The sequence below is a fragment of the Canis lupus genome, chromosome 23 (genome assembly GCF_048164855.1).
Source record: "Canis lupus baileyi chromosome 23, mCanLup2.hap1, whole genome shotgun sequence".
Taxonomy (NCBI): Eukaryota; Metazoa; Chordata; class Mammalia; order Carnivora; family Canidae; genus Canis; species Canis lupus.
The window spans coordinates 10,855,693-10,882,263 of record NC_132860.1 but is presented as its reverse complement, the minus strand read 5'-3'; the positions used below and the strand labels follow the sequence as shown (position 1 = coordinate 10,882,263).

The 26,571-nt window shown below is 42.0% G+C and overlaps 1 protein-coding gene and 1 non-coding gene across 3 annotated transcripts; one reads left to right on the top strand and one right to left on the bottom strand.

Moving 5' to 3' along the window:
• Positions 1-3,907: 3,907 nt before the first annotated feature.
• NCR3LG1 (natural killer cell cytotoxicity receptor 3 ligand 1) lies at positions 3,908-24,055 on the top strand. Of its 2 annotated transcripts, XM_072793891.1 has the most exons (6): positions 3,908-4,114; positions 7,468-7,815; positions 17,906-18,232; positions 19,711-19,808; positions 21,254-21,432; positions 22,380-22,467. In XM_072793891.1, exons 1-5 carry the CDS (start codon positions 4,018-4,020, stop codon positions 21,422-21,424), a joined length of 1,041 nt encoding a protein of 346 aa, XP_072649992.1. In that variant the 5' UTR covers positions 3,908-4,017; the 3' UTR covers positions 21,425-21,432; positions 22,380-22,467. The 2 variants fall into 2 exon arrangements, with proteins under 2 accessions (XP_072649992.1, XP_072649993.1); XM_072793892.1 differs by lacking the exon at positions 21,254-21,432 and having other exon boundaries at positions 22,380-24,055.
• On the bottom strand, positions 6,322-6,453 carry LOC140615624 (small nucleolar RNA SNORA72). Its single transcript, XR_012016119.1, has one exon. It is a non-coding gene; the product is annotated as a small nucleolar RNA SNORA72 (small nucleolar RNA).
• Positions 24,056-26,571: the final 2,516 nt, after the last annotated feature.

Genomic DNA, 26,571 nt, shown 5'->3' with positions numbered 1-26,571 from the left:
TCAGTTCTAATTCTATATACATTTCTTGTTTCCTTTGATGTGTATGTATTTTCACTTTTTGATATTTATAGCAAGTTTCATTGAGATTCATGATTGATATTGGGGAAAAGAAAACCACATTTGCACAAGTTAGCTATTTAGGTAAGCAGGCAGTCATTCCTACAGAGGTTTCCGAGCACTGTGGAGAGTAACTCTAACCCTAAAGAAAATTTCTAACTCACGAGTTAGAGTTCCTAACTCTTCTTCCAGAGTGAACCAGCTTATGGAGCAAATGCATAGCATTCAGACTCTGATGAATGTCACTTGTCCAAGTTTTAAGCTTTTTTTTTTGTACCCTCCTTAAGTAATAATAGTTAAAAAAAATACACTGCATTCCAGCAGACACTTTGTCTTACAGTTGTTAATAAAGGGGAAAAATTTTTTAATTGTAACAGACTAGGACATGGGTTTCACAATTTCTGATTAGAAGAGAAGTAGCACAGTTTTTTGTATTCATTATTTTTGCCTGGATGATCTGAGTTTTGTGTTTAAGATTTATTTATTTTAGAGAGAGAGAGTGTGTGTGGGAATCCCCAAGAAGATACTCTGCTGAGCACGGAGCGAAGCTGTCTCCATCCCACAATTCCTGAGATCATGACCCACTAGACCAGGAACTCTGGAAACCCAGAGGTGGGCCACCCAGGCACCCCATCTGAATTTTAATTAAGTTCTTTTCCCTCTAGGAATTCTCCCATTTTCTACCTTTTTTTTTTTTTTTTTTAAGATTTTATTTATTCACAATAGAGAGAGAGAGAGAGAGGCAGAGACACAGGCAGAGGGAGAAGCAGGCTCCATACCTGGAGCCTGATGCGGGACTCAATCCCGGGCCTTCAGGATCGCGACCCGGGCCAAAGGCAGGCGCTAAACTGCTGAGCCACCCAGGGATCCCCCCCCCCCCCCATTTTCTACTTTTGTATTGACTTTCCCACTGTTGTGGAAAGGGAGTCCAGGGAGAGAGCTTTGAGGGATGTAGAATGTTATTAGCACCACTGTCAGCTGTCTTAAAGTTTCACTGCCATCAGCTTTTGGGGTTAATTACCAGGCCTTTCAAATGAATTCTGCACTTCCCTCACAATCCCAAACTATTCATCTCTTCTCCAAGAGAGCCTGTTGTATTACTAATTAAGATGTAGAGATGACTTTATTAAAACAGGATTAATTTACAAAAGATTTATATAAAATATAATAGAGGCTAAGTTTTTTTGTTTTTGTTTTTTTTGAGGCTAAGTATTTTAAGGATACTTTGAAGCCCGTTAATGCCCAGAGTGACTGTTTCATTCTTTTGTGTTTGCTCTGGTGACTTCCAGATAGCTCTACTTGTACTTTTCTATCCAGTTTCAGGGGCCTAAGAGTGGGAGAGCCCTAGAGGCTCAAGTACTGTAGCAGAGGTGGAGGAAGGAGCCCCCTTTCAGTGAAGGTGTTTCTTTCTTTGAAGCTGTTAGTCCAGGATCTTTGAGTACACGTGGAGGTTACAAGCCCTTGCAATTTTCAAAGTGTCTATGTACCAATTTTTATGGCCTCTGATTGAAAGATCATATTTCAGAAGCAATATGTGTACATTTATATGTAAGCTTGTGCCTAAAAGAGATGTGGAAGGAAGATCATTAGTTATTCTGTGTCTTCTGAAAAAAATAATCTCCTGGCATTAAAAAGTGAAAAAAATTTTGCCTTTCCTTTTCATGAAGGAAACCAGAGCTGCATAATCCATATATTATCAGTATTTATTATGTTTTAAAAAACATTTAATAATGATGGTTTATACATCCTATTTTAAAGACGACTTATTTTATTATTGCTAAATTTGAGAGATTGTGGAATTTTTTTCAATTTAAATGTTGAATTAAAAATGTAACCTTTTATAAATATGTGCCCCAGAGTGTTCTGTTAATTTTAGAGTTTGGACAGAAATTTTATTAATCTGAAGTGTATTTGGACTTAATTATTTTTGGTTTCTTAAGAAAATTGGATTAAGTAAACTACAAATTAATAACTGGATTTTAATAACTGGATTTAATCAGAAAGACACAGAGACTTTATACAAGTTTGTTATATTTGAATTTGTTTTTTGATGTTTATATTGTAAAAATTCTAGTGCAATATTTGTCAGAAAATATTATTCTGGTCATATTTGTATAGCTTTGTTTTTAATTATATTAAATGTAAAATCAGAAAAATATGAAATATTGGTTGCAATTTTCTGGGGAAAAGGACAAACTCGGCAATGTGGAAAGAATGGGTTGTTTGCAGAATACAATTATAGAGCCATAGAGTCTGAGGGCCTTAGAGATCACGTACCAACAAAGGAATTCCTTTTCCAGCATTTCTTGGTATGCAGCTCCTGCTTCCAATGATAGTGAAGCAGGAGAGCTAGGTACTTGTCTCATGGAGTCGAAGAACGAATCTCACCAACAAAGGAGAGTGAGTAAATCTAGAAGTTTATTAAGCGGGGATACACAGCTCTCAGAAGTGAGAGGGGTCCCAACAGAGTTGCCCCTGGGGGCTTATCAGCTTGGTCTTTTATTGAGAACCTAACCAGGGAGTGTATGGCCTTGAGGTTTTTTGTACCATCTTGAGTGAATGGCATATGGCTGTTTTTGGGTCTGGCGAGTCTTTGTAATTACTTTGTAGCAGTCAAAGGAAGCTATTCCTTAAAATTTGGAGCCAGCAGGCCAGATTTACTTCCTTGTCCATTTTTGTTGCCTTTGTTTCCTTGGGATTCATAGGACCCTGATTCTGGGCCTTTCCTTTATCTTTCCCTCTCTAGCCCCTTCTATCCCTAACTCAATAGCACACAAATGAAAATCCCAGTGGTTTGCAGAGTGGTTAACTAGGCAAGTATGGGGATTCAACAGATAACTTCCTTTGGATGAAGTTATTTAATCATGCTAGTAATACCAAAGAGGACTCCTCCTCAGGTTAAGCCTTCCTGGAAGAGGTAGCAGTTGAGAAGAGTTGTAATTTAGGATTTTAGAATTCTATGACTGGACCTAACCTTGTAGATCTCTTAACTTGTTAAGACTGCGGACCAGAAACTGTGACATTCTGAAGGCCCCTCAGCAGCTAGTTGGTATCAGTGTGGCCACCCTGCTCACCTCCCAGATTTATGCTCTTTCCACTTGCATGCTGTTCTGCAGGTGAGAAGGTCAACATTTGCTTAGTTACTGACGGTGCCTCTAAGTCTTCATTCACACCCAGCCTGATCCTGTAATTCTTACAATTGCTGGAGATCCAGCAATTCTCCACCGCTGAGCCACCCATGTGTCCTGCCTTTTTTAAAATTTTATTTATGTTATTGTTTTATTAAAATTCAATTTGCCAACCTATAGTAAACACCCAGTGTCCATCCCATCAAGGGAAGGGCCGCCTTTTGGTGTTTGAGCCAAACGTCCAGGAGATAGGTTGGTTTTTAGTTTCAGAATGTAAACGAATTTTAAAGATATTTATCTTTATCTCTATGTATCTTTAAAGATCTATATATAGAGAGAGATAAAGATCTACTTTTTAAGAGAGTCACGGCGTCCGCGGGGTGAGGAGGGGCGGGGCTCGGGGAGAACCGGGCTCGGGCTCCGCAGGGAGCCGCGGGTCGGGGGCTGCTGGCTGGGCTCTGGGATCGTGACCGCAGCCCACGTCGAGGGTGGGGGGTGCATCCGACTGCGCCACTTGCCGGGTAAGAGCAGAGACCCCCGGGCCCCCCGGCTCCCGGCCTCAGTTTGCAAACTCACTCTCGCGGGAGGCCAGGTCCCACCTCTGGAAGGCGGGCTCGGAGCAACGCGTGGGCGGACCCGCAACCTCCGATTGGTGCGGGCGTTGCCACGCGCGGGGCGGGGCACGGCCCTTCCGAGGGGAGCGGCGAGGGCCGGGCCGGACTTCGGGGCTCTGCACGCGCGCCTGGCCGGGTGCGCCCCGCCCCGGTGTCTTCCTTCGCGGCGCGGCCCCGGGGGCCTGGGGCTCGTGCGCGCGGCCTCCGCTCGTCTGGCGATGGCGCACGGGCCGCCGCTCCTGCTCCTGCCCGCGCTCCTGCTCCTGCCGGCGCTCCTGGTCCTGGTCCTGTGGTTCGGGACGACGGCCAGCTCAGGTAGGCAGGGGGGGGGGGGCGGGGGGGCCGGGGGCGCGGCGAGGCGGGGAGGCCTGGGAAGTGCCCGGGATCGAGACCCGGGATCGAGACCCGCCTCGGGCTCCCCGCACGGGAGCAGGGAGGGAGCAGGGAGGGGAGCCTGCTTCTCCCTCTGCGCCCCCCGCCGCCCCCCTCGCCTCCGCCCCCCCCCCGCCTCCGCCCTCTGCCTCTGAGTCTTCATTCACACCCAGCCTGATCCTGTAATTCTTACAATTGCCCCCCCCCCCCGCCTCCGCCCCCCGCCTCGGGCTCCCCGCACCGGAGCAGGGAGGGAGCAAGGAGGGGAGCCTGCTTCCCCCTCTGCCCCCCGCCCCCCAGTCTCTCTCTCTCTCTCTCTCTCTCTCTCTGTCTGTCTCTCATTGATAAATAAATAAAATCTTAGAAAAAAAAAAAAAGCAAAGTATAGGGATGCGGGGGTGGGGCGAGTAGGAGAGAAAGCAAGAAACCGCTCCCCCTCCACCTGCTGGTGAAGGGCAGTCGTCTGCGGAGGCTTATCCTAAATGACACGGAGGGGTTTGTATGGATCCAACAGGAAACGAAAGGCAGCGAGGCAGATGAAGCGTCGTTTAGACGCGCTGCCAGTTCTTAACCGGTATGTGAGGGGCTTAATGGAAATCGCAGGCGAGAAAGTGTTGATGGTCCGAGGGCAGAGAGGGCCTTAACATTGCGCCTCCTGTTGAGACAGTGTCTAACTTCCTTCCGTGAGAAGCTAGTTGAAAGCTCCATTCAGACGAGATCGGGCGCGTTCACATTGCTTGCAAGTTTCATGAGCTGAAGGAAAAGATAGATCGTCGTTCTGGAAAGAAGCTGGAGGATGGTCCCAAGTTCTTGAAATCTGGGGATGCTGCCATTGTTGATACGGTTCCTGGCAAACCTATGTGTGTTGAGAGCTTCTCTGACTATCCTCCTCTGGGCCGTTTTGGTGACATGAGACAGACGGTTGCTGTGGGTGTCATCAAAGCAGTGGACAAGAAGGCAGCTGGAGCTGGCAGAGTCACCAAGTCTGCCCAGAAAGCTCAGAAGGCTAAATGAATATTATCCCCAATACCTGCCACCCCAGTCTTAATCAGTGGTGGAAGAACGGGTCTCAGAACTGTTTGTGTCAATTGGCCATTTAAGTTTAATAGTAAAAGACTGGTTAATGATAACAATGCATCGTAAAACCTTCAGGAGGAAAGGAGAATGTTTTGTGGACCATTTGTTTTTTTGTGTGTGTGTGCGTGTGTGGCAGTTTTAAGTTATTAGTTTTTAAAATCAGTACTTTTTAATGGAAACAACTTGACCAAAAATCTGTCACAGAATTTTGAGACCCATTAAAACAAAAGTTTAATGAGAAAAAAAAAAAAAGAAAGCTGCATTCAGAGGTCATAGAATAGAAGTTAAAAATAATAAGATGTCACTTGAGACTTAATAAATTGGCCAGAGTCCACTGGGATGTGCCAAGTGGTGCTGGGTGGACGGGTGGGGATGTGGGAATTTAGGAGACCGGCGGGGTGTCCATCACTGGGGCTGGGGATGAGCCAAATGTGGGTTTGCATGTGGAGAACTCACTACCTTCCACCGGTGGACTAGCTGTACCCACTTCTCATTACCTTCTACCAATGGACTAGCTGTACACGCAGCAATGAGACAGGATTTGAAGCAGTTGCGAAGAGCAGAAACAGTGACAGGTAACTCCAAACCATTTTCGTAAGTTTGAGAAACAAAACAAGGCAGTGTTAAAGAGAACGAAAACAGAAGCTTTAAACATCTTAGAATGGTAACCTGTTAGGGAAGGGAGATGGATATTAAAAAAAAGGGTAAATGGTATTTCTGTACACTGGCAATGAGCAATTCAGAATAAAATTAAGAAACAATTCGATTTTTGACACCACCAGAAAGAATAAAATACTGCGGAATGAGTTTAACAAAAGAAGCACAACAGTTTTACTCGGAAAACTATAAAGCTTTTTCTTTTTCTTTAAGTATTACAGTTTATTTAATGGCATTAAATAATAATCATCATCATTACCATTAAATAATCACCAAATTATCAACGGTAATCATCAAATTAGCAACGGTTATCTTCAAAAGTTATTACACTAGGTTTGCTGTCATTTCTCAAAAAGAAATCAGACGCCTTGAATCAGACATTTCCTACATAAGATGCATCTTGTAAATCAGAATTGGTCTATCACCAGCACTGATAAAACCAGACCTAGGGAAGGAACTAAGTCTGGGGACACATGCATGGTCTTAATATAGCAAATGTTTAGCCTGCTCTGATTATTACAAAATCAGAACAGTGAGAATATTCGTGGTTGACAAAAATTTAAGAGGATCTAAATAAGTGCGATCGGAAAACATCCTGTCTTATTAAGTCTTTTTAGGCCACCCTAACAAATACCTTAGAGTGAGTGGCTTAAACAACAGATTTATTTCTAACAGTTCTGGAGGCTGGAAAGTCCAAGATCTAGGTGCTGATTTAGTTCCTGGATAGGGGCTTCCTCCTGGCTTGTGGAGTAGTTCCTGGATAGGGGCTTCCTCCTGGCTTGTGGAGCAGTACCCTCTTACTCTATCCCCTGATGCTGAGAAAGAGATCTCTCTCTCATGTCTCTAATGACACTAATCCCATTCATGAGGGTTCTACCTTCATGACCTAATTACCTCCCAAAGGGCCTACCTCCAAATACCATCACACTGGGCAGTAGGCCTCAACATATGAATTTTGGAGGGACACAAACATTCAATCCTTAGCACATCCCAAAAACACATCCATGGATTAGAAGACAACATTGTGGCAGCCCGGGTGGCTCAGCGTTTTAGTGCCGCCTTCAGCCCAGGGCCTGATCCTGGAGACCCAGGATCGAGTCCCACAATGGGCTCCCTGCATGGAGCCTGCTTCTCCCTCTGCCTGTGTCTCTGCCCCACCTCCACCCCCCACCCAGTGTGTCTCTCATGAATAAATAAATAAAATCTTTAAAAAAAAAAAAAAAAGGCAGCATTGTTACGATGGCAATTCTCCCCAAATTAATTTACAGATTCACGGCAATTCCTGTTAGAATCTCAAAGCATTTCTTGGTGGAAATAAATACACTAATTGTAAAATTCCATGAAACTGCAAGGAACACTGAATATTGAAAACAATCTTGAACAAACTTGAAGGATTTTATATGGATTAATGTGGAGCTGTGAACTTAGAGCCTCTGTACCTGAGATACTCCCTCCCCAACAAAAAAAAGGAATTTGCTTCCAATTATGTGGCAGCGTTTGAGAGTAACATGCCTATGTTTTTTCCAAGGGTCTCCCATAACTGAGTTCTCTTATTGCCACAGGTCTCCTGCAAGTGGAGATGGCAGGGAAGACTCAGAAGGTGCTCCTAAATGATACTGCCACCATTGTCTGCAAAATCCATGGTTACCACCATCTGGACATCACAGTAATGGGTATTACCTGGTATTGGAAGCATCAGGCCTCTGCAACGGAAGTTAAACTGTTTGAGTTTTTTGGGGACCATCAAATGATATTACGATCTGGAGCCTACGTGTCTCAAAGGAGGCTGCAAAGGGGGGATGCCTCCCTCCAGCTGCCAGGCGTCCAGCTGAAGGAAGCAGGAGAGTACCGATGTGAGGTGGTGGTCACCCCTTACAAAGCAGTGGGAACAGTCAACCTGGAGGTTGTGGGTGAGTACCTCGGGGCAGGGCCCTGTGGTTGCCATGGTGCTGAGGCTTGAGGTGGAGCTGTGGGCCAAATGGAGCAGGGGTTTGGAGCATGGGCCAATCTGTAGGATAGACATGAGTTTGAGTCCTGGGCTTCTATGGACAGTTGGACAACTTTGGGCAAGTTATTAATCACATAGAACCACGTTCTGAACAAATGTAATAATACTTACCTAGGGGGTTTATTGTGGGGAAGAATCTATGAAAAATGCAGGTAACACTTAGCATAGTGCTTGGCCCATTGTAAATGGTCAGTGAAAGATAGCTATATTAATTATGATATAATTCACTTAGTGTGTGGACGGTGCATGTTCACTGTAGAGGTATCTTTGAAAGGTAGCTGGGAAGGGAGAGAGATGCTGGGCTCTGGTTCCATAGATCTGAATCCTGTCTTAGCTTTGCTGCTTCTAAACTGGGTGTTTGGGCCAGCCATTTAACATTTTTGGGCCTGAATTTTCCCTTGTACAAAATGGGTTGATAAATCATACCTCTCTTGTAATAGTCTGAGGATTACATAAAATAATGTATGAAAATGCCCAGTTGGGAACTGCTGTGAGGTAGGTACCCAGTGAAGACTTGTAACAACAGCAACACTATCCTCCAAATGCCTCTTTGAGCTCTACTTTTCTTTATTATGATGGGTCTGATAACATGTAGATGAGCTTTGGGGGGTGTATTCGTTGGCTAGGGTTGCCATAACAAAACACCACTGACCGAATGGCTTAAATAACAGAAATTTATTTTCTCACAATTCTGGAATCTAGCAGTCTGAGATCAAGGTATCAGTAGAGCTGTTTTTTTTTTTTTTTTTTCTTTTTCTTTTTTTTTTTTCTGAGGCCTTTTTGCTTGGCTGATGGATGGCCATCTTCTTCCTGTGTCTTCACATATCCTTCCCTCTGTGCACGTGTCCTACTCTTTTCTTTTTGCAAGGACATCAGCCCTATTTGATTAGGCCTCAACCTAGTGTCCTCATTTTAACTGAAATTACCTGAATAAAGATCCTAATTCCACATATAGTTGCAGTCTGAGGGATTGCGGACTTCAGCAGAGGAATTTTGAGAGGCCACAATTCAGCCCATAAAAGGGGGACAATGTCTAGGAGCCCCTAGAATTGTACTTAGGACTTTTTGATATTTTGTACATACTAAATTGGGGGATGGGGATGTTAAATTAGGATTAATTTCCTCTGCAACTGACAGGAAGCTTAAGATAAAAATATTTTATTTTGTTATTTATTTATTTGAGAGAAAGAACATGCAAGTGCAAGTGGGGTAGCAGGGAGGGACAGAAGGGGGAGGAAAAAGAGAGAGAATCTTAGGCAGATCCATGCTGATTGTGGAGCCTGAGACATGGGGCTTGAACTCAGAACTCTGAGATCATGATCTGAGCTGAAATCAAGAGTCTGCTGCTTAACCAACTGAGCCACCCAGGTACCCCAAAATGAAAGTATTAAAAAAAATTAATAGGCTTTATTTTTTAGAATAGTTTTAGATTTACAGAAAAATCGCAAAGACAGTACAGAATTTTCATATTACTCCCATGTCTGCACACCATTTCCTCTTTTATTAACATCTTGCACTAGTATGGTCTATTTGTTATAAATAATGAACCAGTATTGATAATTATTATTAATTAAAGTTCATGATTTATTCAAATTTCCTTAGCTTTTAATCTAATGTTCTTTTTCTGTTCCAAGATCGCATCCAGAATACCACACTGCATTTAGTTGTCATATGTCCTTAGGCTTCTCTTGACTCTGACAATTTCTCAGACTTTCCTTATTTTTGACAATTTCACCTTCTGAGGAATAGTGATCAGGTGTATCAGAGGATGCCACTCTAATGGCATTTCTCTGCTGCTGTTCTCATAATTCACTGGAGTTATAGTTTTGGGGGAGGAAAATCACAGAGGTAAAGTGCCATTTTCATCCCATCCCATCTAATTGAACAATTTATAACTATTGGCGTTGACCATAATTATTTAGCTTAGTAGTATTTGCCTTGTTTCTCCACTCGGAAGTTATTCTCCTCCCCCTCCTTGTCATGCTATACTTTGAAGGGAAGTCACTCTGTGCAGCCCACATTTAGGCTGTGGGGAATTATGCTACCCCTCCGTTAGGGTGGAGTAGCTACATAATTTAAAAAAAAAATTTTTTTTTTATTGGAGTAGGAGTAGCTACATAATTTATTTGGAATTCCTCCACACAGAGATTTTTCTCTTCTCTCTCACTTACTAATTTGTTCGATTATTTACTTATTTTAGGATGGACTCAGGATATTTATTTTGTACTTTGGGTTATAGTCTAATGCTACTTTATTTATGTTGTTGCTCACATTCTTCCAGCTTCGGCCATTGAGAGTATTTTCAGTTGATTCTTGTGTCTCTTTGACATACCCTCATCATTGTGGGGTTTTGTTTTACTTGAAGCACTTTCTTACTTTCTGGCACTACAAGATGCTCCAGGAAGGATCATTTTGTGTGTTTCTTGTCCTGTTCCCAAAGTCAGCCAATTACTTGAGGAATTCTCCCTGGTTCTCTATTTTTTTTTTTTAAGATTTTATTTATTTATTCATGAGGGACACAGAGAGAAAGCAGAGACACAGGCAGAGGATAGAAGCAGGCTCCCTGTGGGGAGCCTGATGAGGGATTCGATCCTGGGACTGCGGGATCACACCCTGAGCTGAAGGCAGATGCTTAACCACTGAGCCACCCAGGTGTCCCCTTCCTGGTTCTTTTTTTTTTTTTTTTTTTTTCTTTAGAAAATTATATTAGAAACCAAAATCTGGCACTAGAGGTATTTGTTACCACTGGGGTATCATTGCTTCTAGGCCCTCTGAACTGACCGAGCAAAGAAATAAATATGTGTTTGTATACTAATCTGTGCATATGCATTTATCTGTAAGTATTTCTATTCATAACCATCTGTGTCTATATTAAATTAAATATTCATTCTTCATGCTACCCCTAACTTTAATCTATTACCATATGAATCATTCTAGCCTCCTCCCCTTGCTTATCTGCAAACCCTCACTCATACCATGAGAAACCTGGCTCCTGCCACCCCCTATCTGTTTACATAATTGTTTAATTCCAGTATACATCTGGAGCCATATCTGAATTGTTAACCTTACTGCCATGAGGAACAAGTTTGTCAACCAGAGTACATTATTTGGTTGCAGTTCTTTTTGCTTTTGTTCTTATAGACTCCATCTATTTCACAAGTTTCTTGGGTCAGCACTTTTCCTCTGTTCCTTGGAGTGAGGTTGTTTCATACATGTGAAGTACACTTAGATTTGCTTGTTACAGTCTACCTTCTTTTCTCTCTTTGTTGGGGTCCTTGAACTCCTAATTTTTTTTTAAATTTTGCATACCTTAGGGTTTACTCTTTGTGTTACAATTCTGTGATTTTGACGTATCTATGTCATACATCTACCACTACAGTATCACAGAATAGACAACTTACTGCCTTTGCTTCACCTATTTGCCTCTCCCTCAGGACCCCTTGCACCACTAATTTTTTTTTGCTATCTCTATATTTTTTCCTTTTCTAGAATGTGATATAATTGGAATTGGAATCATCCAGTATGTAGTCTTCAGACTGGCTTCCTTCACTTAGTAATAATATACATTTAAGTTTCCTTTGTGTTTTTAGGGTGCCTGGATGGCTCAGTTGGTTAAGTGATTGACTCTTGATTTTGGCTTAGGTCATGATCTCAGGGTCCTGAGATCAAGTCCTGAGATCAAGATCAGGCTCCATGTTCAGCGAGGAGTCTGCTCAAGATTCTCTCCCACTCCCTCTGCCCCCCTCACATGTGCTCTTTCTCTCTCAAAATAAATAAATATATTAATTTTTAAAAAAGACTCCTCTGTGTCTCTTTTTTTGGTGGCTTGATAGCTCATTTCTTTTTATCACTGAGTAACATTCCATCTTTGGATGTACCTAGTTTGTTTATCCATTCACCTATTGAGAAACATCTTGATTGCTTCCAGTTTTTGGCAATTAGGAATAAGGCTGCCATAAACATTCAGGTGCAGGTTTTGTTTAGATATTATTTCTCATCTCCATTAGGTAAGTACGTAGGAGTGTGATTGCTAGATCATATGTTAAGACTGTGTTCAACTTGTAAGAAACTACCAGTTCTTCCAGAGTGACTATATCATTTTGTATTCCTACCAGCAATAAATGAGAGTTCCTGTTGTTTTGTATCCTTGTCAACATTTGGTATTGTTAATTTTTTGTATTTTAGCCATTCTAATAGGTGCGTAGTGATATCTCATTTGTTGTTTTAATTTGCAATTCTCTAATGACCTATAATGTTGAGGATCTTTCCATTTGCTTTTTTTGTTGTCTTCTTTTAAAAGATATTTGTTTAGATCTTTTGTCCATTTTTCAGTTGGATTCTTTGTTTTCCTATTGTTGAGTTTTAAGAGTCCTCTATATATTTTCTTATTTTTGAATCTTCTGTATATTTTAGATATAAATTCTATATTAGATATGTGTTAGATGTGTGTTCCCAATATATGGCCTGTGTTTTTTCATTTTCTTAACAGTGTGTTTTGCAGAACAGAAGTTCTAAATTAAAGTCCAACTCACCAATTTTTTTCTTTCATGGATCATGCTTTTGCCCTTGTATCTAAAAGGTCATCATGGGGGGGGAGCACCTGGTGGCTTAGTTGGTTTAGTGTCCAACTCTTGATCTCTGCTCAGGTCTTGATCTCAGGGTGATAAGTTCAAGCCTCATGTTGGGCTCCATGCTGGGCATGGAGTCTACTTAAAATTAAAAAAAATTTTTTTTAAATAGAAAAAAAAATAAAAGCTCATCACCAAACTCAGGGCTACTTAGATTTTCTCTTATATTATCCTTCTAGAAATTTTATAGTTTTATGTTTAGGTCTGTGATCTATTTTGAGTTAATTTTTGTGAAAAGTGTAAGTAGTATGTCTAGATTCTGTGTGCAAAGTTTATGCATGTGGATGTCCAATTATTCCAGCATATTTATTGAAGATTATCTTTTCTGCATTGAATTGCCTTTATTTACTCTTTTGTGAAAGATCAGTTGAATACATTTGTGTAGGTCAATTTCTGGGCTCTCTCTTCTGTTCTGTTTGGTCTATTTGTCTATTCTTTCACCAATACCATGTTGTCTTGATTATTGTAGCTTTATAGTAAGACTTTAAGTCAGGTTATGTCAGTCCTCCAATTTGTTCTTCAGTATTGTGTTAGCTATTCTAGGCATTTTGCCTGTCCATATAAACTTGAGAGTCAGTTTGTCAATATCCACAAAGTACTTTCTGGGCTTTTGATTGCATTGAATCTATAGATCAAGGTGGGAAGAATCGACATCTTAACAATATTGATTTTTCTTTTCCATGAACATAGAATATTTCATTCATTTAGATCTTTGATTTCATCCACTGGAGTTTTATAATTTTCTTCATATAGATTCTGTACCTATTTTGTTAGATTTAAACCTAAGTATTTCTTTTTTTGTGGGGAAAAGGGAACACTAATGTAAATGGTATTGGGTTTTTATTTTTTTTATTTTTTATTTTTTTAAAGATTTATTCATTCATGAGAGACAGAGAGAGGCAGAGACACAGGCAGAGGGAAAAGCAGGCTCCCTGCAGGGCTGAAGGCAGGTGCTAAACTGCCGAGCCACCCGGGCTGCCCTGGTATTGGGTTTTTATTTTGAAATTCCAGTTGTTTATTGCTGGGATATTAGAAAGCAACTGACTTTTTATTTTTTTAAGGTTTTATTTATTTATTCATGAGAGACACAGAGAGGCAGAGACATAGGCATAAAAAGAAGCAGACTCCCTGCGGGGAGCCCAATGCTGGACTCCGTCCCAGGACCCCGGGATCACAACCTGAGCCAAAGGCAGAGAGGCTCAACCACTGAGCCACCGAGGTGCCCCAGAAAGCAACTAACTTTTAACCTTGTATCCCACAATCTGTTGTAATTACTTATTAGTTGTAGAGTTTAAATATTTTTTGGTCAAGTCTTTGGGATTTTTTAATGTAAATCATGTGTCTGAGAACAAAGACAGTGTCATTTCTTCCTTTTTAATTTGTGTATCTTTTATTTCCTCTTCTTGTCCTATTATTCTAGCTAGGGCTTCCATTATAGTATTGCATAGGCTTGGTTAGAAGTGATACCCTTGCTTTGTTCGTGTCCTTAATTTCTCACCATTAAGTATGATGTTAGCTATAGGTTTTTTGTAGATGTCCTTTTTCAAGTTGAGAAAGTTCCCCTTGTTCCTGGTTTGCTGAGAGTTTTTAACATGAATGGGTGTTGGATTTTGCCAAGTGCTTTTTCCGCATAATTGATATGCTCTTAAAATTTTTCTTCTGTAGTCTGTCGATGTAACAGATTATATTAATTGACTTTTGAATAATGAACCAGTCTTGAATATCTGGAATAAATCCAATTTTGTTGTAGTGTATAATTATTTTTATACATTGTTAGATTCAATTTGCTAATATTTTGTGAGGATTTTTGCATTCAGTATAATGAGAGGCATTGGTGTGTAGCTTTCCTTTTTTGTAATGCCTTTATCTGGTTTTGGTATTAGTGTATTCCTGGGCTCATAGAAAGAGTTAGAATATATTCCCTCTGCTTCTAGTTGCTAGATGAAATTGTAAAAAATTGGTATTATAATTAACTTAAATGTTTGGTAGAATTCACTATTGAAACCATCTGAGCCTGGTTCTTTCTTTTTTTGAAGGTTATTATTTATTGATTCAATTTCTTTAATAGATGCAGGCCTATTCAAATTATCTATTTTTTCTTGTGTGAATCTTGGTAATTTGTGTCTTTCAAGGAATTGGTCCATCATATTTATCAAACATGTAGGCATAATGTTGTTCATAATATTCTTTTATTACTCTTGTTCATAGTGTCAGTAGTGATCCTTCTTTCATTTATATTAGTAATTTCTATCTTCTCACTTTTTTTTTTCCTTAACCTAGAAGTTTATCAATTTAGTAATCATTTCAGAGCACCAGTTTTTGGTTTCATTGATTTTCTCAATTCACTTCAACTTCATTGAATCCTGCTCTAATTTTTGTAATTTCTTTTCTTCTGCTTGTTTTAAGCTTAAATTGCTCTTCTTGGGATGCCTGGGTGGCTCAGCAGTTGGGCGTCTGCCTTTGGCTCCGGGTGTCATCCCAGAGTTTCGGGATGGAGTCCTACATCGGCCTGCTTCTCTCTCTGCCTATGTCTCTGCCTCTTTCTCTGTGTCTCTCATGAGTAAGTAAATAAAATCTTTATAAAAAAAATAATAAAATTGCTCTTCTTCCTCTAACTTCTGAAGATGGAAGCTTATTAAGGTAGTTGATTTTATATCTTTCCTCTTTTCTAAAATATGTATTAAATGCTATACATTCCCCTCTAGCCATTTCTTTTGTTGCACCTGCAAATTTTCATAAGTGGTATTTTCATTTTAATTTCATTTAGTTCAACATATTTTAAAAGTTTCTCTTGAGATTTTTTTCTTTGACCCATATATTATTTAGAATAGAAGTGATTTATTCTCCAAGAAATTTGGCATTTTTCCAGCCATTCTTCTGCTTACTGATATCTAGTTTAACTCTACTGTGGTCTGAGAACATACTCTGCATGATTTCTATTCTTTAAAAATGTTAGATGAATTCTGTGAGCTAGAATGCAATTTATCTTAGTGAATGTTCCATGTGACCTTGGGAAGAATGTATATTTTGCTGTTGGATAAAGTATCCTATTGATTAATTTGATCCAGTTGATTGGTGGTGATGTTCCTTTGAACTATTTTCTTACTGCTTTTCTGCCTGCTGGTTTATCAATTAATGAAAAATGAGTGTCGAAATCTCCAAACTATAATTGTGGATTTTTCTGTTTCTCCTTGTAGTTCATTCAGGTTTTGCCTCATGTATTTTGACATTATTATTATTTTTTTAAAGATTTCATTTATTTATTTGAGAGAGAGAGCAAGAGAGAGAGTACCAGTGGAGGGGAGGAGAGAAGGGAGGGGGAAAAGGAGCCGCCCCACCTGAGCAGGGAGCCCAATGTGAGGCTTGATCCCATGACTTGAGGCAAAGGCAGATGTTTAACTGACTGAACCACCCAGGTGCCCCCAGTCTTTGTCTTTTAATTGATGTGTTTAGACCATTCATTTGAAGTGATTATGTATATAGTTGGATTAGTATGTACACATTCTATTTGATGTCTTCGTTCTTTGCTTCTTTTATCTCTCCCCACTCCGTTTTATTGTAGAATAAGCTGATTGATGATAAAACATAAAATTTACTCCTGATACTTGATGTTACAAACTTTATAGTCTTTTAGATATGCGGGATCTTTGTATGTAACTGGCACAAACCCCATTATTTGAGCTCTCTTAATCGCTTTTATGATTCCTTCTGTTTCTTCCCACAGAGACTTGTTATTTGCTTTCCATAAATGCATCCAGTAAATAAAGAGATAAATTGAGACAAAAGCTGTACTCTCTTATAATCTACACATTTTCCACACAAGATACATTTTTTTAAGAGCCTCCTTGTAAGGATTTTCCATCAAGAATGGGCTGGTCCTCATTGCTGGCTACCTGTTTTCTTTGTTTCCCTCTTAAATAGAATCAGTGACTTGCAGCTCTCTCAGTTTTCATCCACTGTTCTCACCCTGGAGCCCTGTTGCTGTGGTGATAAAGGGTTGCAAAGGGGAAGCAGACAATCTTACCATTAAATCTCAATTCTTGAAGTCCCCTGAGCCCTTAGGCTATGACCTTCAGAAGTGTTTGTAGGTGAGACTTGAAGGCTATAGTGGGACTAGAGTTAGGGCTAATCATCCTTTACCCAGGTCAGAGAAGGCTCTGGCAGTCTTTTCTCTTAAGCATCCTTTGTTGTGGTTAATGCACCAGGGATATTTTTAGTTACTTTTCCTCTCCCCTGAAAATAGGAGGGGATTTTTATAGAATCTTCACTGCTAGAACCTGGTGGGTTTCCTGGAAGTAAAACCCATGAAAGTGTGGTGGTCCCCATGAGACTGGGCCCCCAGGAGTTTCTTCTTGTCAAGCTAGTTCATGCTCTTTCTTTAGCAATTTGTAAGAGTTACTGCTTAAGTGCTTTTACCGGTTTATGGTCCTAGCATTTGCTTAAGGTGACATGATCTTGGCTGTGATTCTCTCAATCTGTCTCTCGTTTTCAGGGTGCTGGTTTGCCCTGATACCTTAATTCTCTCATGGATTTAAGAGAACCTGTTTATTATAGTTTGTTCAGCTCAGCTTTTTTCTTGTTATGACTTTCAGGGTCTTTACATGTCAGAAGGGAAACCAGAAGTCAACAATGGCTTTTTTAGAAAGGTAGTTTGTTGTCTTTTACAGAAATGTAGCCAATCCAAGGCAGGTATGGCAGTTCTATGACCATAGGGGACCTCGGGTCCTTTTATCTTATCACTTTGCCATTCTCAACATGTAGCTGCCACCTTGTGTTTGGAAGTGGCTTCTCCATCTCTAGCTGTCATGTACTAGTCCAGCCATTCTGCAGGAAGGAGGAAGGGGGAGAGGAGAGGAGAGCACAGTCCTTTTCTTTAAGATACGCTTGTTATTTAAGGATACTTCTTGGAAGTTGCTCTCATCACTTCTGACTACATCCAAACGACGAGACCCTAAGTTCACAGGGCTACAGGGAGGTTGAGAGATGTAGCTTTATCTTGAATATGTCATTGAAGAATGAAAATTGGCCATTAGTAGTCTCTACCACAATAGTGTTCCAAGGCTTTCCTCAGATTTTCAAAGGTGTCTATGACACAAAGGATCTACTTAAGAAACTCTACTCTATAAAATTGCTGTGAGAGTAGGGGACCACAGCATATCAGCTAACATTGAAACCAACATACCCAGAATATTTAGCCTAAGCAGAATCCCATTCAGTATGCTCACCCTTCCTGAAGGCTTGCTGTGCTCCCCTCCCCTCCCCTCCCCTCCCCTCCTCTCCTCCTCTCCTCCTTCCTCCTTTCCCTGTTACGGTAATAAACTGGTCCCTACCTCCCCTTGAAACACGACTTCTCTCTCTTGGCAGCTTACCCCGTCAGCAGCTTGTCTCCAGAGCAAGCCATGGTGAAAGAAAATGAAGAACAACTTATTTTGTGTATGGCAAGTAGGTTCTACCCCAAGAACATTACCATAACATGGAAAAAGTGGACCCCAAAGGATCCCCGGTATCTGGAGGTTTCTGAGGGCATCATTACTAATGGTACCACCGAAGATGAGGATGGCATGTTTAGTGTCACTAGTTACTTGATGGTGAAGCCCTCTTTGGAAGACAATATGACTGTCTATCAGTGTGTGGTATGGCATGAATCCTTGCCAATCTCCCAGAGCCGCAACTTCACCTTGATTGTGACAGGTAAGCAGCCTCCTGAATATTTCCCCTGCTCTTCACCTTGAGGTTGGGTAATGTAAAACTTTGGTTTGCAGGCAGTCTAGGGGAAGACGAACAGTGGGGAAGATAGGAAGCTTGGTCTGGCATAGCTCAGCCCCAGAATCAGCAGTCCAGACTAGGTCTCTAAGCCAGGGCAGATGGTCAAGTAGGTGGAAAGTGGTGACAATAGTCTTCAGATGGAAATAGGGCTACTTGTTAGCTCATGGCAGTTTATGTGATCTGGGTGCTCTATATGGCTTAGAGTATAAAGCTTACTAGCTACAAAGATAGTCCCCTGAAGATAAGAGTCTGTCAGGGACCAGGGACTCAGCCCTGCCAGCAACTCTTCTGCTCAGGTCCCAGGTCCACTGCAAACTGTTGGCTGGTGAGGCTGCGTCAGTAGTTCTGTCTTATGAGTTGTGCCCATTATGGGGAGGCCATAGTAGGGTGGTCCTGCAGATGCCCAAGACTTTCCCCAGGCACATTGGATCCTTAGCTCAAGATCTGCAGCTCACTATAGAATCCCTCCTGCTGGTAGGATGAGGTCCATGGAGCTCATACCTTGGCTTCCATGGTCATGGCTCTGGTTCTGGGTAGGTATGACTCTGCTGGTCGAATGCATCGGCCTGGAGCTAAGAGGGGTAAAGCAGGCAGGGTGGGACTAGCGGCCCTTGGGGATGTGGTCTGGGTATCTAGTATGATCCTGGAGCAAGAGAGGAATTATTCTTGGAAGTAAGGGCTAGGAATACGTGTGGATGGTGTGTGAAGAGATGTGTGCAGAGTATATGTAGGGCGTGGGGAGTATGAAATTGAAATATGCTTTGTGTGTGCGGTATGAGGGGTTTGTCTGGGTTACACATATGTTTCAGTCCATTAAGGTTGCTATAACAATTTGCTGCAGTTTGGGTGACTTAAAAACAACAGAACTTTATCTTTCACAGTTTCAGAGACTGAAGGTTTGTGGTCATTGTGCCATGCCAGCATGGATGGGTGAGGACCCTCTTGGGTTACAGACTTATTGTATCCTCACGTGATGGAAGGGATGAGAAATCTCTTTAGGGCCCCTATTATAAGGGCACTAAATCCATTCATGAGAGTTTCACCCACCTACCTCCTAATACCATCACATTGGGCACTAGGATTTCACTATGAATTTGGGGGGAGCATACACGTTCACTCTATAGCAGTTAGATGGTGCTGTAGTTTAGAAGCTTTGAACATTGCATGGCTTGTGTGTGTGGCATGTGGTGTTTGATATTGCAGTATATTCTAGCAAGTGCTAAACACGCGGGGTGTGTTGGTATGGAGGTGTATGTGATAGGAATGGAGGGTGCCATGACATGTGGCAGAGGGTCACAGGGACAGGGAGAATGACATATAGCCACAGATCCTAGCAGTGGTTGTATGGTCTCTGGCTCTGGCCAGGAATTTCTTCTTAATGTTTTCTCCCTTTCTCCCTGCAGAAACAGAGAAGACAACTTCTGTTTGGAAGAACATTGTTATCAGCATTATAGTAATAATCTTAGTAATTGTACTGGTTATATGTATTTTTAAGAGAAAGGTAAGTGGCTCCATAGCAAAGGTTAAACTCTGTGTTTTAGAGTTGGCTTTGGGGGATCCCTGGGTGGCGCAGCGGTTTGGCGCCTGCCTTTGGCCCAGGGCGCGATCCTGGAGACCCGGGATCGAATCCCACGTCGGGCTCCCGGTGCATGGAGCCTGCTTCTCCCTCTGCCTGTGTCTCTGCCTTCTCTCTCTCTCTCTGTGACTATCATAAATAAATAAAAAAAAATATATAGAGTTGGCTTTGGGAGTTCAGGGATTATTGTCAGTGGATGCTGTTGAAGACTTCTTAGGATTCATACTGGGGTATTCTAAGTGTGGTGTGTGTTTTGGTGTGTGGCTTTTTCTGATGTTGTGTTGATAAGCTTTTTTCTGATCTCCACATGGTGGTTTGTGGCTCTGGGGAGAGCATAAAGCCCCTGCCTCTTTGTGATATATCAGTTTCACTGTGTATCAGACCTGACCTTATTGGTTCAGACCAGGGTTTTGAACCGTGTATGGGCTGTACTGTTGTTCTCACACATAGAAACCATGGCTTCAGAGGTCAGAATTCCTTCTCCCAGGTTCTCATATTTTGTTAACAGCTGGGGTAACTCGCCACCAGATTTATTGGTTTAACCAGGGATTTCTTTTTTCTTTTTCCCCAAAATTTATGTATTCATGAGAGACACACAGAAAGGCAGAGATATAGGCAGGCTCCCCTTTAGGGAACCTGATATGGGACTCAATCCCAGGACCCTGGGATCACAACCTGAGCCAAAGGCACATGCTCAACGACTGAACCACCCAGGCGCCCTAGCCAGGGATTTCTAACCCTCCCTAAGTGTTTCCCAACTAAAGCATGTTTTCAAACATGTTTATCCTTGACTATGGCCCAAAAAGCAAATAAAACAAGTCAAAGTATAGAGGCCCAAAAAGACCAGTGTAAACATGTTGGTTAAAATGGTTCTACATAATAAAATTACCCTCAGATATTTATGGACCAGCCAAGACAGAATCATTATAAATGCCGTAGGAAAAGTGCAATACTCGGTTAATTAAGAAGAAAAGGCTATTTGTTTGTTTGTTGGTTGGTTTTTTAAAGATTTTATTTATTAATCATGAGAGACACACAGAGAGAGGCAGAGACACTGGCAAAGGGAGAAGCAGGCTCCATGCAGGGAGCCTGATGCGGGACTTGATCTGGGAACTCCGGGATCATGCCCTGAGCCAAAGGCAGATGCTCACCCATTGAGCTACCCAGGTGTCCGAAAAGGGTACTTGTTTATCAAAAAATTGCCAACTGATTCATGGGATTTATTTTTCTGATGGGACCTAGGCCAATGAGATAACTAGATACAGAGTGGTTTTCAAATGTCTCTTGTGATATTTGTGAATATTCTATTTCTTGCATTCCTCTGACTTCTTTTTTTTTTTTTTTTTTTAATTTTTATTTATTTATGATAGTCACAGAGAGAGAGAGAGAGAGGCGCAGAGACACAGGCAGAGGGAGAAGCAGGCTCCATGCACCGGGAGCCCGACGTGGGATTCGATCCCGGGTCTCCAGGATCGCGCCCTGGGCCAAAGGCAGGCGCCAAACCGCTGCGCCACCCAGGGATCCCTTCCTCTGACTTCTGATAATTCAGGTGCTATCACGGTAACCTCACATTTGGCAATGATACTTATTGAAAAAGAGACTCAAGCCTTTGTGATGAGCCTGGATTATGTGATGGTTTGGGCCTTCACCCTTCCTCATATCCATGTCCTCTGCCATGCAATTTGCTAGTGTCTTCCAACGATGGGCTGCCCCCAACACGGGACTCAATCTCCTGACTTGCTTTGGCCAGTAGAATGAGACTGAAGGGAAAGAGGGCCTGTTCTAAATTTAGGCGTCAAGGGACTTTCTGTGTTTCCATTTGCTTTCTCTGGTGCTTCTGATATTAGTTAAGAGGAGGATGCATCCATGTGAGCCTGCTGGGGGCTGAGTGACAGCAGAAGTTAAGCTGTACTAGGAAAGGTTGGTCTGGATCACATGATGGCCCACAACTCCCAGACATGTGAGCGAATCTAGCTGAAATCGTCAGCATTCAACAACCATGAATGCTGCCAAGAGTCCAGCCAACTCTCAAATGCATGAGAAATACATACTTTTTTTTTTTTCCCCCAAAGCCACTGTATTTTAGGCTGGATTTTACATAGCGAAGGCTAACCAATACAGCTTCTCAGGGAGTTGAGTTTTAACTAGAAAGTGTGGTTGCTATGGAGATGTGCTGCTGAGACCCCTTGGAGAGAGAGAGAGCCAGCTATGGAGCATACTCAACCAACATGCTCCAGCTGTGGCACATCAGGGATCCACTGCAGTACTAGAACCTATGTCATGCTCTCCTTGGACAGCCCCAGAAAATAGCTGAGAAATGCAGGAGTTTTAGAGCTCCCCACTGGGGTGGCTGAGACTTTCTAAGACATGCACTGTAGTCTGGGGATCTTGCTACCCAAACCTCCCTTCTTCCTCCCTTTACAGATAGGATACCTACATCATGGTCTAAGGCTTTGTCCTCATACTCATGCACCCTCTCTCCTTTATCTTTCACAGGAACTATGCCAAAAAAATCCCTTATCCTCTACCTTAAGAGCTTCTCCTCAGAACATCCAAAATGATATAGGGGAAGGACTGAAGAACTATAATGAGGTGTTTTCATTATGATGTATTCATGGCTTATTCACATGGAGGAACCATAGAAGAACACTGGAAATTCCTACACAGAAAGATTTCTCAGCGAATGCATAAGTACCTGAAATTACTTTTCCCAGTGGCTTAGGTAGCTTGCCCAAGAGCAGACTGTTCAAGACATTTTCTTTTATAACTTCCTGCCAATTGTCTTATCCAAGAAAAAGAAAGCAACACTTTCCAAAGAAGACATACAGATGGACAACAGACTCATGAAAAGGTGCTCAACATTACTGATCAACAGGGAAATCAAAACCACAATGAGATACTACTTCACACCTATCAGAATGGATAGTATCAGAAAGACAGGAAACAACAGGTGTTGGTGAGGATGTGGAAAGAAGGGAGCCCTAGTGCACTATTGATGGGAATGTAGATTGGTAGTAGCCACTATGGCAAACAGAAGGGAAGTTCCTCAAAAAAGTAAAAATAGAACTACCAAATGACCCAGCAATTTGACTTCTGAGTATTTACCTGAAGAAAGTGAAAACACTAAGTATACAAGATCTATGTCCCCTTAGATCATTGAAGCATTATTTACAATATATAAGATAAAGAAACTTGTGTCCATTGATGGATGAATGGATGAAGAAAATGTGATATATATATATATACACATATAATGTATATCTAGAACATCTATTATATAATGTATGTGTATAATTATATATAATGTGATACACATCCATCCATACACATATATAATGAAAAATATAATAATAGAATATTATTCATCCATAAAAAAAGAACGAAATCTCCTCATTTGCACAACCACAGATAGACCTTGAAGGTATTATGCTAAATGAAATAGAGAAAGATGAATACCATATGATCTCACATTTGGAATCTAAAACTTCTTTTTTTGAAGATTACTTATTTATTTATTCATGAGGGACACAGAGAGAGGCAGAGATACAGGCAGAGGAAGAAGCAGGCTCCCTGCCTGGAGCCTGTTGCGAGACTTGGAGGGCTACTCTCCTCCATACCACCCTGGAATCACGACCTGAGCCAAAGACAGATGCTGCACTGTTGAGTCACCCAGGTACCCTCACATGTGGGCTAAAAACAAAAAGAAAAACCTAAGCCCGTAGCTAACAGCACAGTGCTAGGTGCCAGGGGTGGAGTGGGTGGATGAAATGGGTGAAGGTGGCCAAAAGGGAACAGACTTCTGGTTATAAAATAAATTATGGGAATATAATACACACCACGGTGCCTATAGTTAATAATACTGTAATGCATATTTAAAAGTTACTGAGAGTAAATCTTAGTTTACAAAAACTTTTGAGAAAAAGATTTTTATAACTATCGTGACAGATGTTAACTATACTTATTGTGGTGCTTTTTTGCAATACATAACAACTTTTGAATCATGTCCACCTGAAACTGATATAATAGTGTATGTCAATTATACCCTTCCCCCCAAAGTAACACTTAAATTTCTATACTGTGGCCTGTTTCCGTTTCAAATTCTGCTTCTTAGTTCAATGAGAGTGACCTATCCATGCTAATATGTGAATAAACATATTCATCTGCACTTTTAACTTAATATCTCTGAGTTATTCTTTGAGAGGAGATGAGTGACGTGTCTAGGATCTTGTGGCTAGTAAACGGTAGAGCTTAGATTTTTAATCAATATGCCATACTGCCAAGGAAGATCCAGGGTTGGGGTGTGAAGGGTGAGCTGGATCCTTAGGTCTAGAGGAGAGGCTCACTCTATATAGATCTTGTCTGTTCTTAGGGGAGGACCTGTTGGTTGGCGTGTTTGGCCATTGCGTATTTTCTGTAACTGAACCAAGGTGGCTGATGTTATTCCTAATGGCACATGTGAGCAGGCACCTCATTCAGGCCAGAGGTTGACAGGGCTGTGGGGAGCCTCATGCCAGGTGTTAGTCATGGGCAAGGTACAGTGGTTATCAGGGGATGTGCATCTTTGTGGAGCAGAGAAGCCTTGTTCACATCTCTACAGAGAGTTGAAGGAATGATCCTGAAAACAGTTTCTTAGGTCACTCAGAAGGGGCACAGTGAGCTCATTCATGGGCATAACTGAGGCAGAAGACTTGGCTTAGATGACTGACCACAGTAGAACTCCCCAAAGCTGAGCTCCCACCTGAGGGTGATGTAGAGTGGGCTTTAGTGGCAGCCCTGGGGATTGTGGCATCAGTTTAGTTGGTGCCTATTCCAAGAATATGTCCTTATCATTTGAGGAGCCAATGAATCTCATAAAATGGAGATCTGGAAGGAAGAACAGGGCAACAGATAGAACTATTGGGACAAATAAGGTAGCCCAAAGCTGTCTACAGTTATTGAAAGAGAGTGAGTCAAAAAGAATGACGCCTTGTGGAAAAGGTAGTAAGGCAGTTGAGATTTTAAAATAATTTTGTAGAGATTATAATAATGAAGTAATTCAATGAAAAATAAAATTGGGGAAAATGACCAATGGAGTCTCTTTATAGGAAGATAAAACGTTAGATGTAAAATGTGGGGGATGTTGAATGATTGATTAGAAGGAAATCTATGATGTAGGAAAAAAGAAAGCACATCAAAGAGTTTACTAAACTCAGAAATGTGCTGGTCAGACCTTCAGTGACCTGAAAAGGTGCAAAAGAGGCAGAACTATGGGGTGATTTCTGTTCTACTTCCAAGATGGATGGGAAATCAAGGACACAGTAGGAATTTGACAACAAAGAAAAGTCTCCACCAGAACTTGCTTCTCGGAGGCAACTTCCCTTCTCCAATAATGATGGTGTCATGAGAAAAACTGGAATTGATCAAATGAGGTAAAGAGTCCACAGAGGCAGGGCTACCTGGTCTGTTTTGCTTCACCTTGAGGGCTGATGGTCTGGGGAGGAGGAGTTTGAAACATACTGTGGTGCAAAGAATGATACTCTTTAATGAAGTAGAGGCATGTGACGAAGGAGAGCTGAAGAGGGCTTTGTGTGCTGTTGACCCATACTCCTGCACGCCACTGCTTCTCCCAGTGAAGGAAATAAATTGCATAGTTGCATATGTACTTAGTATCACCCCTTCCACTCACTGGCATTGGTGCCTGGGAAGACACAAGGTCAAGGGAAAGGCAGATGTTTGTACTCCTTGTGCCCAAGCTGGCCAGTCAAGGTAGCCTACCTTTCATGTCAGCCCAGAGTGGAAGTAGGGGAGGGTGTAGGTAGCACTTCCCTTTCCATGAAGGTTTATGCAATGCCCCAGGCAGGTGGACATGGAAGAGAGGATGCCAATAACCTAGATTCTAGAGCCACAAAACCACTCTCTGGAACCTGATTCTGACTTTAACCCCATGGCTCCACCTTTTTCCAGCTCCTTTCAAGCTGGAACAGATCTTTTGTGATTTAGACCTGCCCTGATCTGGGGTCAACACGACTTTGACATGCAGAGTTCATGTCTTCATAAAACACAAGGTGTCTGATACCCGACACTGAGGAGACCTCAAAGATGAGCCCAGAGTGCTGTGGGGAGCCAGAGCTACTCTCCTTACCACAAGCTCCCTCAGGAAGGATGTTGGGGAGGAGCTGGAAGGATGTCACCTGGGGAGAGAAAGTGGGTCCTGTAGAAGCTGGGTGAGTCCTCTCCAGCAGAAAGTCCAGAGGGCCACCTTCATGGGTAACATGTGGGCCTTGTGGTAATTGGCAACATGCTAAATCCATAGGCATCAGGCCCAGGCAGGTTTCCAGTATGGCTAGTGGGCTAGTTTTTCCAGACTAGCAATTCAGTTTCACTACAGGAAATGGGTGGCTTGGCGTCCTTTTTATGTTGAGATTAGCAGCTCCCTCCATGCCTGGAACTTTCTAGCTCCTCCCTGAGGTAAGCCTTAAGGCTGGGGGGGAGGGGGGGGGTCTCGTGGGAGTGGAAAGCCTAGGACAAGTGGCCCTGATTTTCTGATCAAGTAGGTCTTTTCTGTGGCCAGCAGGTGGCGCTGAGCCCTCAGTTCTGTCCCTTCACTGTCACCAGGGGTTTAGGGTGGAGGGGGTGGAGGAAGGTTGCTCTGGATGGGGTCCCAAGCAAGGTGCTGCTGAGCGGCTTCTCATCCATGAGCCTTGCCCCT